The sequence below is a fragment of the Dermochelys coriacea genome, chromosome 3 (assembly GCF_009764565.3).
Source record: "Dermochelys coriacea isolate rDerCor1 chromosome 3, rDerCor1.pri.v4, whole genome shotgun sequence".
In the NCBI taxonomy this organism is placed as follows: Eukaryota; Metazoa; Chordata; order Testudines; family Dermochelyidae; genus Dermochelys; species Dermochelys coriacea.
In genome coordinates this window covers 21,551,322-21,570,329 of record NC_050070.1, presented here as the reverse complement: position 1 = coordinate 21,570,329, position 19,008 = coordinate 21,551,322, and the positions used below count along the sequence as shown (strand labels likewise).

The following is a 19,008-nucleotide window of genomic DNA, read 5'->3' as shown; positions in this document are numbered from 1 at the left end:
ATACTATGGTAATGAGGGTCATATAAGTCTAACACCGACAGATTCCAGTCGTCAGTGGGTGGGATTCGACCTTGGGACCTCTGGAGCTAAATGCATGAGCCTCTACTGCATGAGCTAAAAACCATGTGGCCCTTAGCTAAGGCTGTAAAGCAGACTCATTAATCTCTCTCTAAGTAGTCTCGGTGCCACTAGATGGGACAGAACACCACACCCAGGAGGTGTGTGGGTTACATGAGCAGCTATGGTAGATAAATTTGGCGTCTGCTGAGAGTATCAATTGTAGGGGTTATTTGTAATGCAGACACTTAAGGATGCACAAAGGAATTAGGTGCCTAAGTCCCAATTTTGGCATTACTGCGAAGCACAAAACTGCTGCTGAACCTTTTAGGCACCTAAACTTACTCTGCACCTAAGTTTTTGCAGTAGAAATTCCCTAGGCAACCAAGCTTCTGCCTCCAGGCATGTGTACTGCTACCTCAGGCTAGGCATCCAGCTGTCTATCTCCCACCTAAGCCTCAGAGCGATTCATGCGCCGGGGGAAGACAGGCATTTGGACGCTTAAGTCACCTGTGGGGCCCAATCCAGTTGGCACCCTCTGAGCATGCCAGCTGGGGGCATGGGAGATAGGGGGCAGAACTCCCTCATATCTTCTTGCCCATTGGTTAGGGTACTCAACCTGGGATATGGGAGACCTCCAGTTCAAGTCCCCGCTTTTCTCGAAGGGGAGAAAGGATTTGACCAGGGATCTGCCACCTCTCAGGAGAGTGCACTAACCAGTGGGCTATGGGTGGGATATTCTTATGTGGGCCTCCCTCAGTCTTTCCTGTTGAAGTTGTTGCACTGTGAATAAATAATCAAAGAGTAACTGGAGTAGGGGAACTGGATTCTGAGTCTTGCATATCCTGGATGAGTGCTCTCAGGCTATAGAGTCATTTTCATGCTTGTGCTCTCCTTTTCTCTCTCTCTCTCTCTCTCTCTCTCTCCCACACACACACACTTTTTTCTGTCCCCCTCTGTTTTTTCCACCAAATGCATCCGATGAAGTGAGCTGTAGCTCACGAAAGCTTATGCTCTAATAAATTTGTTAGTCTCTAAGGTGCCACAAGTACTCCTTTTCTTTTTGCGAATACAGACTAACACGGCTGCTACTCTGAAACCTGGCCCAAATACCCTCCCTGGCTTCTTGCAAAAAAATAATGCCTGACTCCAGTGAGGGTTCCCAGCAGAGATCTGCAAGCAGAGATAGGCACAGTACCTGCAGCCTAGACTTAGATGCCTTACTCCGTGAGAGGGGTGGTACTTAGCATGCACCCCAGTGGTCAGCATCTCCAACTGGCTAGCTTAGGTGGTTTCCTGCCTAGCACACTGGCTTTTGTGAACCGCAGTCTAAGGTGCTATCTCTCCCCATTCATTGTATAGGAGCTTAGGTGTCAAACTCACACTTTGTGAACTGTAGTGATGTTCTAGGTGCCTAAAAGTGAGGCACTGTGGTGCTCAGTGTCACAGACTGGCTAACTCAGTGATCCCCAAACTTTTTACCTCCCGCCCCCTTACCTCTATCCACGTCCTCCCCCTGCCCACCGAGCCCTGATTGTTGATACACTTTTTTAACATATTTTCAGGCTAATTCCTCTTTGTTCAGGATATACTCTTACATGTATTGCACCTACTGTTTGTGTGCTTTTTATACAAAAACACACTATTCTTGTTCAATTCCTGTTTTGTGTGTTTGCATTCCAGGAATGTATCTCTTTTATTCCTCCATTTTCAGTATTTGAGGTTAAATTCAGCTTTTCTCATGGACCTGTGACAGCAATAAGCCTGCCACATCATGAAATGAGCATTGCAGTCCTTATAAATGCCATAAGCTCTCCTCTTCCATCAAATAGCTCCATACTAATTATTTGAGCCTTACTTCCCACATCTACTCAAAGGCTTCTTAGCATAAGATTGCAAAATAACCATATTAGGCCAAATCCTGCTTTTCTTACTTCATTGGGATTTTTGCCTGCATCAGGACTGTAGGGTAGGGGTCTTAGCATCATGGGAAGAGAAAGCATGGAGGACTCAATATGCAAGTGAACATATAATGTTATTAGCACATATGAGTTCCTCAGTAAGTGTTACTCCACAACAGAGAATGAGCTTACTTGCCTAGTCATTTACAAAGTGAGAAGTGATTGCTTCCTGGATAGGTTTTTTGCATTTTTTAGTGTATGTTTGTACTTGAACATAAATTGTCTGGGTTAAATAAATACTACTACCAATTTCATCAAGGGCAGAAGGGAGTGCAATGAAACAAACACCATTATCCAGTAGTATTTTCCATCCCCACCTCACCTTTATCTCTCCACTTGCTTAATTTTCAAATAATTAGGTTGTCTTCCAAAGCATCAATATCTGAAATGCAAAGAACATATGAACTAGATACTCCAGGCCAAACTCAGCCCTGAAAAATGTGTATGGACCTCAATGAGACCCATTAGTATACACCTAAAGGCAGAACTGGCCCTTTAATAACATAAAATACCTTGGGAAGGAGGAAAAGCCATCTGGTCCCAGCTGCCTGTTTTAATTTTACTTTCCCGCTTTCCCACCATTGCCCTCAATCACCTTCTTGAGTAGGAAGCCCAAGCACTGATGTATGTTGTTATCCCTGGTTTCAGAGTAGCAGCCGTGTTAGTCTGTATTCGCAAAAAGAAAAGGAGTACTTGTGGCACCTTAGAGACTAACAAATTTATTAGAGCATAAGCTTTCGTGAGCTACAGCTCACTTCATCGGATGCATTGAAGTGAGCTGTAGCTCACAAAAGCTTATGCTCTAATACATTTGTGTCTCTAAGGTGCCACAAGTACTCCTTTTCTTGTTATTATCCCTTTAACTCAATTTACAGAAACCACTGCAGTCATCCAGCTCCAACACACAGAATTCTGAGGCTAACCACCCTTTCTCTGTTGCTCGCCCTGATGCATTGCTCAAACAGGAAATCAAAAGGACATACATAGATTTCCCCTCCTAGTCCCTGCCCTCCTGAAACAGGATCACCTCACATTTTCCTGGACCAGCTGAATATATTAAGCCCCAAGGAAGACAATTCAGTGCAGGTACCACATAGCTGTTCCAGCAGCCTCAACTCAGAATCTAATTATTTTTCTGTGTCTGTGTCTTGACTTTAAGGTAATGTTTATGGACTGATGTCACTACTGGTGTAAGTGAGCATGTTTCACTGAATGTGGCCCACTGGCCTTATGTTAAAATTTGCATTTTTAAAGGTATAGTACCTTGATAGAAATTGCACTGATGCTGATGTTTTAATTGGACACGGAAGCTAAAAAGTTCATTCTTGGGCAAAAGTCTCAGTGCTCAGTGAGAATTTTACCCAAGTAGATCCTATTCACTTGAATCATTGGTCAAGTTATTGGTCAGTAACTCTGTTGACTTCTATGGACTTTCTCTTGAAAAGCAAATGAAATCAGAATCAAGCTCACTGACTCATGTGAATTAGGAGAGCAGGAGCTGGACTCATATGAACACAGATAACGCCCACTAGCATTTTCGGAGAAGAACAGACCCGTTTTCTTTTTAAATTAATAAGCAAACATTTTTATATTGTTCATTTCAGAGCACAGTTGATATGTCAAACATAACTAACCAGTCAGCTGATTCCTTCATCTTAGTTAATTCATTTCTTTTCTTTTCTTTTTTACAAAATGATAAAATCTAATTTGAACTATGTTTCTTCATGGAGTCCAAAAGTAAGTTAAAAATCATCATCAACAACAATAAATCTTAAACTGAATACACAGAAATACTTACAAAATATTCACAAATTCTCTTTCTGCCTCCCCAGATGCAAAAGTTCTGATTTACCAGAACAGAGCATTAGGGTTGCCACATGGTGGCACTAACCTCCAATGAAAAAACCAAACACAGTTTGTTCACATGCTCAAAGAGGTTCAAATAACTTGCAAACAGCAAAGGTAGATAATGTGGTTTAAATTATACAGCAAATGAACTTGGATTATCTTTTAAAATTATACATAAAGTACTTGTTACAAAAAAAACCCAATTATCTCCTTACAGTACAAGACACAAATGTTCCACAATTAGAAGCCTCTGTCCTCATGGGAAGTGAGATCTTATTTCTACAGAGATGGTTTACCTTTTGTTATGGTCTTATGATGGAGAAAGAATTAGCCCAGTGAGTGGATTCACAGGGACACCAACACCTTGAAATCTAACCAATTAAAAATTAAAAGTGTATCAGATATTGTATCCCCCTGTCAAGTTTTGGAGCTTTACAATCATATTTTTCTGAGCAAGGGGTAGGCTTTTGGATAGAAATGGGATTTTGAAGCGGTGATGTCCCTTTAATACCAACATGACTCCAACATCAGTCAAAGTGAGTACATGATTGTGCTCTGTATAGTTTTAATAGCTTTAATGTGAAAGATACTGCACCAATCACCACAAGAGGATTTACAGCCAGTTACAAAATAGGATCGCATAAATCAGAGGTGGAAATGATCTACTAAGTCTTCAAATCCATCACCCTGCAAAGGCAAAATATAGTCCCCTGGCAGCAGGGGAAAGGGGAAAGAGAGAGATCCTTATAGAAGATTAATTTTATTCAAATGTATGGGATTAAATGAACCACAACCACATCTTTGTCCTACTGACAATACACTGCTGTAATAGTCTAAGGGAAGTCTGTCAAAACATCCTATATATGCAAGTGGCTACATATTTTTAAAAAAGTGTGATGTGAGGTCAATGTATATGGAGTTGTGGCTTAGGAGTTATGTTCTACTTACTAAGGTCTGTACAGGCTAACAAAAGGGTACTTTGAACCCAGTCCTGCATTGGAAGGGCTCATGAGTAGTCCCATTCAAGTCATTAGTCAATAGAATAAGTTAAGCATGTATGTCAGTGTTTGCAGGAACAAGACCTTAAGGAGATACTCAATGAGCAGCAATAATAGCAGCCAAGGTACAGCACAGTAGATAGCAACAGGGTACCCATCATGTTGTAAGATTTTAAAATGCATTGTTTTAATGTGCTCAGCATAGCTATCTATTTTAGAGCTTTCAATAGCTCCCATCATCAAAATATTGATGAACTGAATCACTTGCTCCTTCCTTTTGTTTAACTTTCATATTAACTTACTGATTAATGTACCTTACTAATCATCATCATGATGTTCCTATTATGCCTCTGGCGTTTAGGGCAGTGATGAAGCTCCTCCACTCCTGTCTGTTTCTGGCAAGTCTTTCAATGGCTCCCCAGCTGTGCCCCAGGTTTTTCAGCTCGGCTTCCAAAGCTCTTCGCCATGTTGTTTTCAAGCGGCCTCATTTTCACTTGCCTTCAGGTGTCCACCTTATTGTTACTCTGGTGATGGAATCAGTTTCCATCCAGAGCACATGACCGATCCACCTCCAACACCTCCTGACAATGATGGTGCTCAGATCTTCTTGGCTGCACTGTGTCAACAGATCTTGGTTTGAGATTGTTCTGGGCCAAAAGATACGGAGGACTTTTCTGAGGCAGGTTATATGGAATGAAGACAGTTTGGACATGTCATACTTTCTCATTCCCCACTATAAAGTAGTGTTGAAAGTACGCAGCTTTGATAAATCTTGAGTTTGGTTTTGGTGTTGCATTTTGATGATTTCCAGAGTGTATTTAAGCTCCTAAAGGTGTTCCTGGCTTTATTGATTTTGTTCCGGATGTCCTGGCTTGTTCCCTCATCCTGGCTGATGGTGCTGCAGAAGTATGTGAATGTTTCTACATTGGTGAGAACATAACCCTCTATCCGTACTGGTGATGGTGAGGTAATATTAAAGGTCATGAAATCTGTCTTATTGCAGTTGATTTTAAGTCCAGTTTGCTGGCTGAATGCGTTGAGTCGAGTTGCTTTTTCTTGTATATGATGTTGGATATGTGATAGGAGAGCAACATCATCTGCGAAGTCCAGGTCTTCAAGGGATGAGAACAGTGTCCATTTAGTGCCTCTTGGCATGTCTTCTCTTGTACGCCACATTACCTAGTTGATGGCAATGTTGAAGAGGATTGCAGACATGACACACCGCTGACGTACTCCTGTTTTTGACTTCAAAACTGAGCTCACTGTGATCAACACTGCATGTAAAGTTCAAATAGAAACTTTTGATGACGTTGATTATACGGAAAGGAATTCCATATACCTGCAGAATGCTCCATAGGCTGGTCCTGTGAATGCTATCAAAAGCCTTCTCAAAGTCTACGAAATTTATGTAGAGTTGTCTTTGCCATTCTAAGAACTGTTCTATTATTTTCGTAGAATGAAGATCTGGTCTGTGTATCCATGCCCTTTCCAAAAACCAGCTTGCTCTTTTCTGAGAATGCTATCAACTGCCTTTGATGTACGTTAGACTATGATCTTACACAATACTTTGCTTGGCACAGATAAAAATGTGATATCACGCCAGTTATTACAATCACTGAGAGTTCCTTTCTTTGGTATCTTCACTATAACTCCATTAGTCCACTCATCTGGCACTTTTTCCCTTTTCCAGACTGATGTAAATAGAGGGGCCAGGATAGATGCTGCTAATTTAGGATTTACCTTGAGCAATTTTGCATTCAAATTATCCTTGCCAGGAGCCTTCCCATTTTTTAGGGATTTGATGGGTTGAATGATCTCTTTCTTAGTTATGGTGTCTGTGTTGATATCAAGATTTTCTTCTGCCTCCTAGATGTTTGCTTCCTCTTTAGGTGTTCCCTGTTCAACAATTCTTTGAAATGTTCTGTCCAGTGCACATCTTGTTCTTTTTCGGTTGTTAGTAGGTGTCCTTGTTTGTGCCTGATGAGAGTTGATCCGATGAAGTGAGCTGTTGCTCACGAAAGCTTATGCTCTAATAAATTTGTTAGTCTCTAAGGTGCCACAAGTACTACTTTTCTTTTTGCGAATACAGACTAACACGGCTGCTACTCTGAAACCTGATGAGAGTGTTTGTTGGTGTCTGCCGTTTACCACTGGTAAGCTGCGTCATTTTGTAGACTTACTAATATTATTATAAATTAAGATTCACAGGGCAGTTCAATTAAAGTCTACTAGTTCTAGGTTTTTATAATCCCTCCATACAAATATTCCTTCTGGGCTGAAACTTGGCATATGAGGATCTTAGATTAAAGAAAAAATTATCACTATATTTGAAGGGGGGAAGTGGATGGGTCCTGTTTTTATTATTAGTCAGTGATCTAAATGTAACTTTTTAAACTAACCACTCAAAATAATCCCTGAGGACGCCAGTTCCATTTTGTCCAACCTTTAAAGACGGTCTTTGCTAGGCAGTGTGATTGCTAATTATTATTATTTGCTGGTCCCTGCAGTGGCCTCTTAAGGCAGGTTTCACTGTTCACACAAACAGAAGAATGAAAAATATTTTTAATTAGAGCTCTAAATGATGGAAGCTGAGTGCATTGCACCTCAATAAACCGTGTGCAATCCTGTCAGAGAGGGAGCATTTCATTGCAGGCCAATGTTTGCACAGGGTAATAAGGCAAAACTGGGCATGAAGGTGGTTACTTATTCCTAGGCGGGTTGTGGAATGGTGATCCCTCAAAGTATTTTTATCTGCTTCCATATCATTTGCAGCCTGAAAAGTAAGTGTTTAGCATGTGGAAAGTGTAACCTTTGGTATCAGTAACTAACTGCAGCCCGTGAGAGGGGAGATGGGGCTGGGAAGGAGCTAGCTTGAGAGCTCTGTTCCGAGCGATACAGCACAGCTGCTAGTGAAGCTCTGAGAAACACTGATGTGGAGACACTGCAGTGGAGGGAGGGAGGCAGGGAAATGTCTCAAAAAGAAAAGGAGGACTTGTGGCACCTTAGCGACTAACACATTTATTAGAGCATAAGCTTTCGTGAGCTACAGCTCACTTCATCGGATGCAATCGTGAGCTGTAGCTCACGAAAGCTTCTGCTCTAATAAATGTGTTAGTCGCTAAGGTGCCACAAGTCCTCCTTTTCTTTTTGCGAATACAGACTAACACGGCTGCTACTCTGAAACCAGGGAAATTTCTGTGCCATTCAGGAAAGTTTAAGGGGAATCCGTCCAGCTAGGGTGACCAGACAACAAATGTGAAAAATCAGGACAGGGGCTGGGGGGGGAGGGGGGAGGTCCACAGGAGCCTATATAAGAAAAAGATCCCCCAACCGGGACTGTCCCTATAAAATCGGGACATCTGGTCACCCTACCTCCAGCTCCGAGGAAGCGGGACCCCTCCTGGGAAGAGCACCTGCCCCGGGGGCGAAGAGCAGAGACGGCCCCTTGAACCCCCACCCTTCGGGAAGGTGCAGTCCCCGCCCAGCTCAGCCACCGGCAGCCAGCCGGCCGGCCGCCCCCCTGCTCGTAGTCTGCCGGTCGCTCCGGCCCGGCCCCGCCTCAGTGCCTGCCGCTCTCCCCGCCAATGGCTGAGCGCCTTCAAAAAGATGACCTCACTCTTTGCCTTGCCATTGGCCGGCTATATTAAGAAAGTAGCTGGCCCTTTAAATACCAGCGCCCAGCGGCAGCCTGCAGCACTGGTGGAGCCCGACTCGGAGCCGCCGGAGCTACGGGCGACCGCTGCCCCACGTTGCTCGAGCCCCTGCCCCACAAAATCCCCCCAGGCGGCTGCAGGGGAGAGGCGCAGGCCCTACGGGGAGCGGAGACGGCGAGCTGCCTCCGGAGAGCCCGGGAGGCGGCGAGGCGAGCCCGCCAGGCAGCCTGCACAGCGGGGCGGTGCAGCCGTTCCCCCTGCTTCAGGGGAGAGCGCGGCAGCGACAAAGCCCCGGGGAGGTGACAGCGGCGGTGCAGCGATCCCGTTTCAGCCCCCGCCCGCGTGGTGCGAGATAGACAAACCCCCCCCCGCGCCTCGCCCATCCCAGCTCGCCACGGTGCCCTGTAGACCGCGAGAGGGAGGAGGAAGGGGGGCGGGGGGCGAAGAAGGCGCCTCCGTCGTCCTGCTGCACCCCAAGGCGAGCTTGGCGAGCCTGGCCATGGCCGCGATCCGCAAGAAGCTGGTGGTGGTGGGGGACGGGGCGTGCGGCAAGACCTGCCTGCTGATCGTCTTCAGCAAGGACGAGTTCCCCGAGGTCTACGTGCCCACCGTCTTCGAGAACTACGTGGCGGACATCGAGGTGGACAGCAAGCAGGTGGAGCTGGCCCTGTGGGACACGGCCGGCCAGGAGGACTACGACCGCCTGCGGCCCCTCTCCTACCCGGACACCGACGTGATCCTCATGTGCTTCTCGGTGGACAGCCCGGACTCGCTGGAGAACATCCCGGAGAAGTGGGTGCCCGAGGTCAAGCACTTCTGCCCCAACGTGCCCATCATCCTGGTGGCCAACAAGAAGGACCTGCGCAACGACGAGCACGTCCGCAACGAGCTGGCCCGCATGAAGCAGGAGCCCGTGCGCACCGAGGACGGGCGGGCCATGGCCATGCGCATCCAGGCCTACGACTACCTGGAGTGCTCGGCCAAGACCAAGGAAGGGGTCCGCGAGGTCTTCGAGACGGCCACCCGCGCCGCCCTGCAGAAGCGCTACGGGGCCCCGAGCGGCTGCCTGAACTGCTGCAAGGTGCTATAGGGCGCGCCGTGGGGCTGCCTTGGGGTCACTCGCCCGCCGGGACCGGGGGGGGGGGGAGACGCTGCACGGGAGGGGAGGTTGCCCCTGCTAGGAGCCGCGCACTGGAGGTGAAGCGGGGAGACCCACGCGCTTTGCCCAGGGAGCGTGCCGGGGGGGGAGGGGGAGGGCCTTGGGGGAGGCGCCCATGGTCCAGAGACCAAGGCTGCTGCCGTCCCCTGCAAACCAATCGCTCATGGACTGTGAAACGCAGCCAAAAAGCTCCTGCTGCTGAGATTTGGGGGGAAGGGGAGGGTGGACCCAGCTCTTCTCCCATCTCCCCAGCTGGGGTTATTAACCCAACATCTACAACACCGAGACAGTCTCCTTTGTGAGAGGTGATCAATGCACATGGGACACCTGGAAGAGATTTCCTCCTTCCCGTGTGTGCACTCTTCCTACCCCAGGCCCTGAGGGCTTTGGGGTGGGGGCTGCATTTCTCAGACTTCCTGCAGACCACCAGCAGCAAACACCTCCCACGGAGCAGATTTCCTGGACTGAGCTGACCTCCGATGTACCTGCTGTGTAACATAGCTCTTTGAGGACTTGGATCAAAAGGGGCATCAGGGAGGGGTGGGTTATCCACTGTGTGTGTGTATATACCTAAATATTATTTTTTGTTTGAACTGGGATACGATAAAGTGTGTTTATTATTTAAAGTAAACTGGGGCGTGGGTGCCAAACTACTCGGCCCAGCTTCAATTTCAGTCATTGAGAGGAACAGACGCCCTTCCCCAACACAGTCAAGAATGACTAAAGCCTGCTGTTTAAAAAGCTGAACTGATTCCGGTTGTAGAAGTCACCCAGCTGAACTAGAAAAGATTGATCTGCTGTCTCTTTTCCCTAGACATCAATCTCCTGATGACTGTCACAGTATGATGGGAGAGGGTGGGGAGAAACCCAATGTTGCCATGTATTATCTGGGTGCCTGCTCCTTCTATTACAGTTTTCTTCTGCAATTGTGTTGCTTCGGTTAATTTAAAAAAATCATTATTTTCCGGTGAGAACTTACTTTGCACAACTGGGTGTTAACTTTTTAATTTTAACACTTGTCAAATGCATATAACACTGTAGCATTATGAACACTTTTGACATAGTAACCTCATCTGTTTTGGATTTCTTTAAAAAATGTCAAATAAATAAAACCACTGTATTTCTTTTGAAAAGTGAGTGGAAACACTGGCTCCTTCCTCTTCCCTTCCAGAGCAGTTTAAAGTATTTGGGCTTATTTAAACTTTATTTTTACAGGGCAGCCATTAAACTTGTGTTTCTCTGGTTCAGAGAACAAACCTATCCATCTATTTTTGTCTTTTATGAGGTATTTTGGTTTCCCTTTTTTTGACAGTGGTACTAAGACTATTTTGTTTAGGGTGGGTTTTTTTTTTTTTTTAATGAACTGACATGGCAAAAGCAATGAGACTTACGATGTTTACATAAAGTTATATAAGCTGTGTATGCAGTTTTTTATGTAAAGTATTAAAAGACTCTATGATGACATTCATGAGAAGTTTCCTGTGGTTCAATGAGTTGCCTGAACAAAGCTGAAGCTACTATCTGCATCCAGTGACTATTTTCACAGATAAAATTTGGGATGGGTAGGGTTTGATGTGCATGTTCTTTGGATTGCACATCTTTGAAGCCGAATTCTGCAATAAGTGTATTTTCTACAACATATTGCGTATCCTTTTTGGGGGAGCTTTCCAGAGGAAATCAGCTTCTGCAGTAGGGAGACGATTGCAAATCCTCTGAGGGCAGGGGAGGGAAGTGTTGTTCCTATATGGAGTGTTTTTTTGTTCTGTCTGAGATGAAGTCATCTTCATTTCCTCAGTAAGTAACCAGTCAGAAGCACAAAACTCCTTTGTCCTGTAGGATGGGGTCAGTGGCGCTCCCCACTTGCCTCCTAATGTTTTCCATAGGTTGCCCTTGACTGTAGGGACAGACTTTCCCTTTAAACTGAATTAAATTCAGACAGCAGCAGGGCTATTGTGGGATTGTTAGAGTAACAATTTATATTGTTTGTTACTTGGGTTTTTCCCTGTGTAAAGCAAAACCCATAGGGTTCTGTCTTAGGTAGACTTAAAGGGAAAAGTAACTACCAGCAGCAAAACTTACTACTTTGATTGTATTATACAGTCAGATCACAGCTCTTTTGTAGTGAATACATCTTGCATGCAAATACAAGCTATGGACAATGAAAGATGTAAGACTGGATAACTGCTCAACTACTCTCCTGCATGACACAGCTGGGCTACAGGCTTCACTTGCTAACAGCCCAAAAAGGGAGGGGACACATTTGAACTCCAGCAGCCCACTAAAGATCCCCCCCTTTTCTTTTTTTTTCCAAAGCATCAAATTTAGTCAATGATCCTCATGTATGGTTGAGGGGGTGGACTTAATTTATTTTCTGCTAGTAAATGCCTATCTTTATTTTCTTTCCGCCTTGGCCTAGTTCATGACGGGTATTTGACAGGTACTATGTTCTACTGTTGGATGTTCAAATAAAAGTGGCACTAGGTGGGGTGACAACACCTGCAACTATAGAATATATTCAAATTTCATTTATTCTAAGGGAATCCTTCCTGAGTGATAACTATGTAGGTACAAAATATCTATTCATCCTAATGCAGTGCAGTCCATGCCTTGCTGATTCATGCACAAAATTATGATTCCCTCCTGCTATTTTAGCAAAAACTTTTGAGTCCTAAAGAGAGGTCTCATTATATTAAGACCTCGATCTGATTCTCCTCTTAAACCAGTTTTATACTGGTGTAACCCCATTGACTTCAGTAGAGTTAGTATAAATCAGAAGTGAATGGAGAATCAGGCCCTTCACTTATACAGAATCTGAATATTTGCTAGTCTCCTCTGGATTATAAACAAAGTGACAATTGTCAAAACAACATCTTTTGTGGCGCTTGCTTAGTTTCAGCAGAAAAGGCTGCATCCTATGGAACTCAATGGGAGTTTTGCCATTGATTTAAATAGGAGCAGGGTTGGGTTCATTGTTCTGCACACTGGCAATTCAATCGGTAGAAAGAGAGGAAAAATATCTCGTATTGCATTTAAACTATTTTTTTATATAAAACATTCAATAAATGTCCTTAGTGAATGTAATTGCTTCTAGGGATTTTCAGTGGAAAATATTGGCATTTTTAATTCAGGCAAAAATATTGGTGAGGATTTTTCAGAAATAACTAATGATTTTTGGATGCTTCAATTTTTGGGTTCCAACCTGTAAACACTCTAAGGGGTGAGACTTTTATGGGGGAATGCTCATCACCTTCTGAAAATCAGGCCCATTTAAAGTATTAATTTGAGCACCCAAAACCTGAGGTACCCAAAAAATCACTAGTCCCTTTTGAAAATCTGCATTGTGCTTAAGGGGTTATTGTCAGAGACTCTATTTGTGCAAAAGGAACTACAAACTCAGACCCTTACTGTAGCCTGGAGACCCTCTGTATAATTTGAGCCAAAGTTGGTAAATCCTATGTGACCTTTTTCTTTAATCTGATTATAATAATACTGATACTCTGTACTTACAGTAGCACTTTACAGTTTTATCAGGCTGTGCAAAAACCAAAACATTATAATCTCTAGTCTCCTAGTGCGGTAAGTATTAATACTTCTAGTTTACGCATTGGGAAACTGAGGCAAAGGAATTCACTACTGTATCCTTATATAATGCAATATCAGTATTTACTATTGAGGTGCTTAGGAGGCAAGTACATTCATGCTGGATGTCAATTATGTTTTGCCTGAGTAAGGGCTGTAGTAATGGAGCCCTGGGCGCTTGGGACCCCTGCAACGAGTGTGTGCTGCGGACCTGCGAGATCGGTCGATGGTACACACAGCTCATGCGGCGCCTCATGGTCTCGGACACAATGTGATGGTCCAGGGACATCTACATCGAACACATCATCAGCCACCGACAATACCAAGATGTGTGAGCCTGTACGACATCTTGCATCAACTATGGGAAAGGGACTGAGAGACTTTTTCCATTGGACCATATGAACTGGAACCATAAACTCACTGAACATTAAATCCCACCAAATGAGGGTAGATCCATCCTTATCATCGTATCCGCTCATTACACTCCACAATGAACATAGCCACTATATGGACAACATACCCCCATATCTCAATGTTTATACTTTGACGCCCCAATTGGGGAGATTGCAGATTATGTATTCCTTATGCCACCTGCTCCTAAACTGAATTTCGCACCCCTTGATAATCTGTACCTTATTCCCTGATAACCAGAAACTTCTATGCCTAAATTGTGTACTGTTTTCTTTTTACTTCAACATTATCTTAATAAATTATTAACTCTGGCTCAAGGGGAAAAATAAATCCTGTAAGAAAAAGAAGGTGATGCTCAGTTAAAACATTCTTATACCATCTGTTAACTTATAAGACTATAGTGAGATCATATTAAGAGGCCAGCTGTGTGGATCAGATTGCAGGATCGGAGCCTTAGTTTGCTTTGTCTTGTGCTGTACACTGCACATATTCATTAACTTTAATACTCTTAAGGAGAACAGAGTATAAAGCTAATCATAGCCTCCTTTACATAGCCAGAACTCCTGTTGATTTCAACTTGAGAAGTCAGTGGGAGGTTTGCTTGAGTAACCAGTGCAGTTTCAAGCCCAAGATTCCAACTAGAAGTCTCTTGAATCCAAAGATTTCTATGATTTGGATGTAGTGAACCTGAAGTAGCCTAGGGAAGTTTTGTTACTTTCCTCTTCCCTTCCCTCCTCTCTCTTCCGTCCCCCTCCTCCCCCAGTAGCAGATACAGCACTAAAAGAATGAGGATTTTAAAAAGTATTTATCATTTTGATTTTCCATTATTAGAATGTATTTTCACCAACACAAGCAAAAGATAGAGATGACCTTTTGGGGGGAGAGAAATTGGTGAGTCACTAATAGTTTGGGTAAAAACATGTATTTTAAAAAATGTTGTTCATTATTATCCATTGAAATTAAACTACATATTTTACCCAAATTCTTCTTTCACTTCTTACACTGTGTAACCCCATTTACTGCACTGGGATTGCATGAGTGTAATTGGGAGCAGAATTTGGCTTAATGTCTTTTATTGGCCTCTTTCTCCCCCTCCAAAAAAGAGCTTAATTTAGTTTGTTTTGCTTTACTGTGCATTGAAAAGATTCTGATACTATTTTTGCAGGGAGATAAAAAGTGAATGTGGTCATGTATTATATTGAAAGATAGAGGAATACCTTCAGGAAATCACCAAAGATTTTACTATCATCACTAATTATAATTTGATTGTGGGTTTTATTGTTTGGTAACAGGAGCGAAAACCAAAAGATGAATATTTGTAGTCTGCTTTTCATATTTTAGTGAAGTGGTATAAAACCATTCCAGAATCCATCTCTTCTTTTTTATTGCTGGTTATGTATCAGTATCTACAAACACGTAGAACCCAAATAATCATTAGGATGTTTATCTACTCAAGACAAGTGTATTTGTAATACAGTCCATGAATGTTTTAACAAGTTTTTACAGGTCTAGGTAGTATGTTCAATGCTTGAAGATGTATTTGTACCAGGTTATAGGACTGACTCTTCTGCCCAGTTTACACAGACACAAGAGACTACTAGGTAGAGATGCAGGTTACATGGCCACCTCAAAGAGGCAATGCTTCTCCCTCAGAAGCCACAAGAGATCTCACTTCTGTAATCCTTCGCTTTACTACCATGAATCGACCACCACTCAAGGAAGTTAAACCATGCGAATATTAGAATCTATATATCAACAGTGGGTGAGTATGGAACTACTAGATATTAGCAGGACCAGGATTTGGTCTGCAATGTGTATGTATCTTTCTCACCATCTATATAGCTATAAGGGCTTGATTCAAAGTCCAGTGTAATTAGTGGATGTTTTTCCATAGACTTCAGTGGCGCCTTGGATCAACCCCCAAATGCATAACTTTAAGCAATACTGTATGTATACTTGTAGAGAACACACAAGAGGAAGGGAATAAGATTTTTTTTCGTTTATCATAGCTCATGTTGAGAAAGAGGAATTTTCTTTCACATTAACATCTAATGTTAGTCTCTAAGGTGCCACAAGTACTCCTTTTCTTTAATGTTATAATGATAAGCCACAGCCTGTGAAAAGCAGCAGACAGATCTAATGCCTTTTCTGGTGATGGCCAGAGGATTGCAGACTGTTTAGAAAAGGAGCCCGCATTCCTTCTTTTATCAGGTCCGTCCTTTCTTTGCGGCTCACTTCATGAGGTGCATATATGTGTGTGCAGTTTATCATTCATACATAATTCAGAAGCAAGTAATCATTTGCTATAATAATAAGCATTGGCAAATCTGCTTCACTTACATGAATGGAATATCAAACTAGTGCTAAAAAGAGAGTGTAAGTAGTAAGAAATTTTAGAACTAGAGGGACTGATGGACTGTCAGTGGTCTAATGCTGACCGTACAGCAGTATGGTTTGGATATTAGCTAGGAGCTTACAGCACATGTTTAGCCAGCTATATTTTTATATATATTAAGCTTGACTGTCTATTTTTTGAGCTAAATCTTGGTTCCACATGAAGCACCTTTGATGGGTTGGATTTAGCGCTAAATGTTTATTACATTGTTTGACACTATTCGTTTATTCATTCATTCAAAACTTGATGTGGCAGTGCGGGGGAGGGAGGATTCAGAATTTGGAAACAAAGTAGGCTGCTTGGTGGGCTCATTTGCATGATAATATCCACAATTCTCTTCCAGTTCACAGCCCTTTCATAACAGTGCTGGTGCCCCTGCTCTGGGAACCAACTGAAAGCCCTCAGGATGCATGTGGGGGCAATGCAGAGGGGATGTGTGTGTTTACACGCCAGAATTACAGAAGAGGTTTGTCTCCTCATTTTAAGCTTTCATGCAGTTATTTTTTCTTTAATATATACTGGGGTCCAAACCTATACTTTTTTCTGTGCTACAGTTCCAGGAATCAGAATCTAGCCTTATGTTTCATGGACTTTCATGGGAGATGAAGGCACTCCGCATCTCACTGGAGGTTCTCAGCACGGGTCTAATAGCATTCAATTCAAACATGTCAGATCTTTTCCTCTAGAGAAGATTATAGCAAATACCTGTAGTGCTATACAGATCCTTTTGTATTATATATGCATCACACACCTACCTCCACAAACTTATCAAACACATGCTCTTTCTGCATATGTAATTTGCATTCGCAGTAATGAGTCATGTTACTGTCCTGGAAACATATTTGATTTTTCTTACCGTCAGCTGGGAATAATTTTCATTCTTTAGGTCTTAAGCTTACCACTAACTGATTGAGGTTAGGAAGAAACTTCCCCTAGGTCACTTCATAATTGTTCATGATGGGTTTTCTTATCCCAGGACTCTCCCTGACACTGGAGAAGGTATTGGCATAGATTGCTGCTAAAATCACCACAGTCTTCATCACTGAGTAGCCCAAAGCAGAGGGAGCTGACATCGAGGTATCATCTGCACCAATCTCTCTTCACGCAGTCAAGCTGCTGCAGGAAGACATGGGCCTGGTCTACACTAAAAAGTTAGACTGACCCAGCTATGTTGTTCAGCACTGCGAAAAATCCACATCCCTGAATGATGTAGGTAAGCCAAGCTAACCCCTGGTGTAGACAGCACTACGATGACTGAAGAATTCTTCCATTTACCTAGCTACTGCCTCTTGGTGAGGTGGATGAGCTATGCTGAGGGGAGAACACCTTCCATTGGCGTAGGTAGTGTCTACACTGAAGCACTATAGCAGCGCAGCTGCAGCTGTGGCACTGTAGCATTTCAAGTGTAGACAAGCCCATGGTCTCAGTCCTGTGCCTCTCAGCGTTCTTCAAAGCTGATAGTTAAGAGACTTGTCAGCACCATACTTCTTCTTTTGCTTTTCCCATCAACCAGGAAGATGTGGGAAATAGTTAGATATCTGAATTCCTCCTAAAGGAGAGATCCATGGCTACACATTTCACTGGTGACGATTTCAGGATCTTGGACAAAATACACATAACAATGAGACATGAAGAGACCCTGCCAAAACCCAAGATGTGGTAAAACAAAACAAGCCATATATGATCATTAGCTTGCAATTTGAACTTTAGCAAAGGTGTGTAGTACTTGAAGCACTGAGATACTAATGAGTCTCAGTGCATATTTTTTCTTGAAGTATTTAAACTACAGCAGTTCATGTTTTAAACACTTATATTAAACACATCACATACCCAGCAAAAGAGAGAATTGTGCAGAGATTTATTCAAGGTAATAGCTAGATATAAATTGGTGTACACAGCAGTTTAAAGGTGAAATTGTGTCCTCAGACACTAGGTTGTCCCATTGAGGTCAATGCAGATATCCTACAGTTGTAGATATTCACATTTATCTGTAAACATAGGATGAATCTGAAATCCTCAGTGTCACCAGCAGAGCTAGATGTTATTCAGTCTAATGGCAGAGGGAAGATAAAAGCCACTGGAAGATTCCATCCCCTCCCCTAAAGTGGAACTGGAGCTTTGGTGGTACTTTGGGATGTTCTGACTGGTTTAATTGGATAGCTCATTTAAATAAGGGTAGGCAGGAAATATATTAATTCAGTAGTTTAACCATTTAGAGATAACAGCAAATGAAATCCCTGTGGTGTCCTCAGGGACTCCTTATGGCCGTTCCATGGCTTTAGGAGTGAGTGGGGTGGGTGACGATTTCTTCTTCAGAGATTTCCCCTGCTCTTGGGCTGTATATTGTGGACTCCTAAAGAAATTGTCATTAGAGCTGGGTAGGGATTGGTATTCCTACCCCAGGAAAATTTTCAAACATTCAAACATTTTGAAAAATGTTCCCATTCCAAATTGGGACAAGAAGGCGACATCTCAAAATTTTTCATGAACCAACAATCTGAAAAATATTTCAGTTTGGGTCAATCAAAATCTTTTATTTTAATTTCCACCTTTTAATTTTTTTAAAAAAAATTATAAGTAGCTTAAATTTCTAAATAAAAAGTAATTTTGAGCTGAAAAATGAAATTTTTCCTTTACAATGTTGCAATTGGATGTTTAGACAATTTCAAAACTTTTTTTTAAAAAAAAATTCTTACGAGAAATTCATTGAGACCTGCCCTCTTCTGTAAACGCTTTTGGGTTTGAAAAATAAGGATTTTCCAATAAAAAAAAAATTCAGTTTTGTCAAAAAATTCTCTAACAGCTCTAATTGTCTTGCTTTAGGCCCCATTTCTACAAAGATTTTCACAAGCGAATAGTCCCATTAAATTTAGTGCGATCTGCTCATGTGTGTAAAGTTATTCTTGTGCAGAAGTGTTTGCAGGATCAGGGCCAAAGAGTTTTAAAT

General features: G+C 42.9%; 1 protein-coding gene across 1 annotated transcript; it reads left to right on the top strand.

Moving 5' to 3' along the window:
* The first annotated feature begins 8,499 nt into the window (after positions 1-8,499).
* Positions 8,500-11,144, top strand: RHOB (ras homolog family member B). The gene has a single exon (XM_038397010.2). The coding sequence runs from the start codon at positions 9,017-9,019 to the stop codon at positions 9,605-9,607; it is 591 nt and encodes a 196-aa protein (XP_038252938.1). The 5' UTR covers positions 8,500-9,016; the 3' UTR covers positions 9,608-11,144.
* The last annotated feature ends 7,864 nt before the right edge of the window (positions 11,145-19,008 follow it).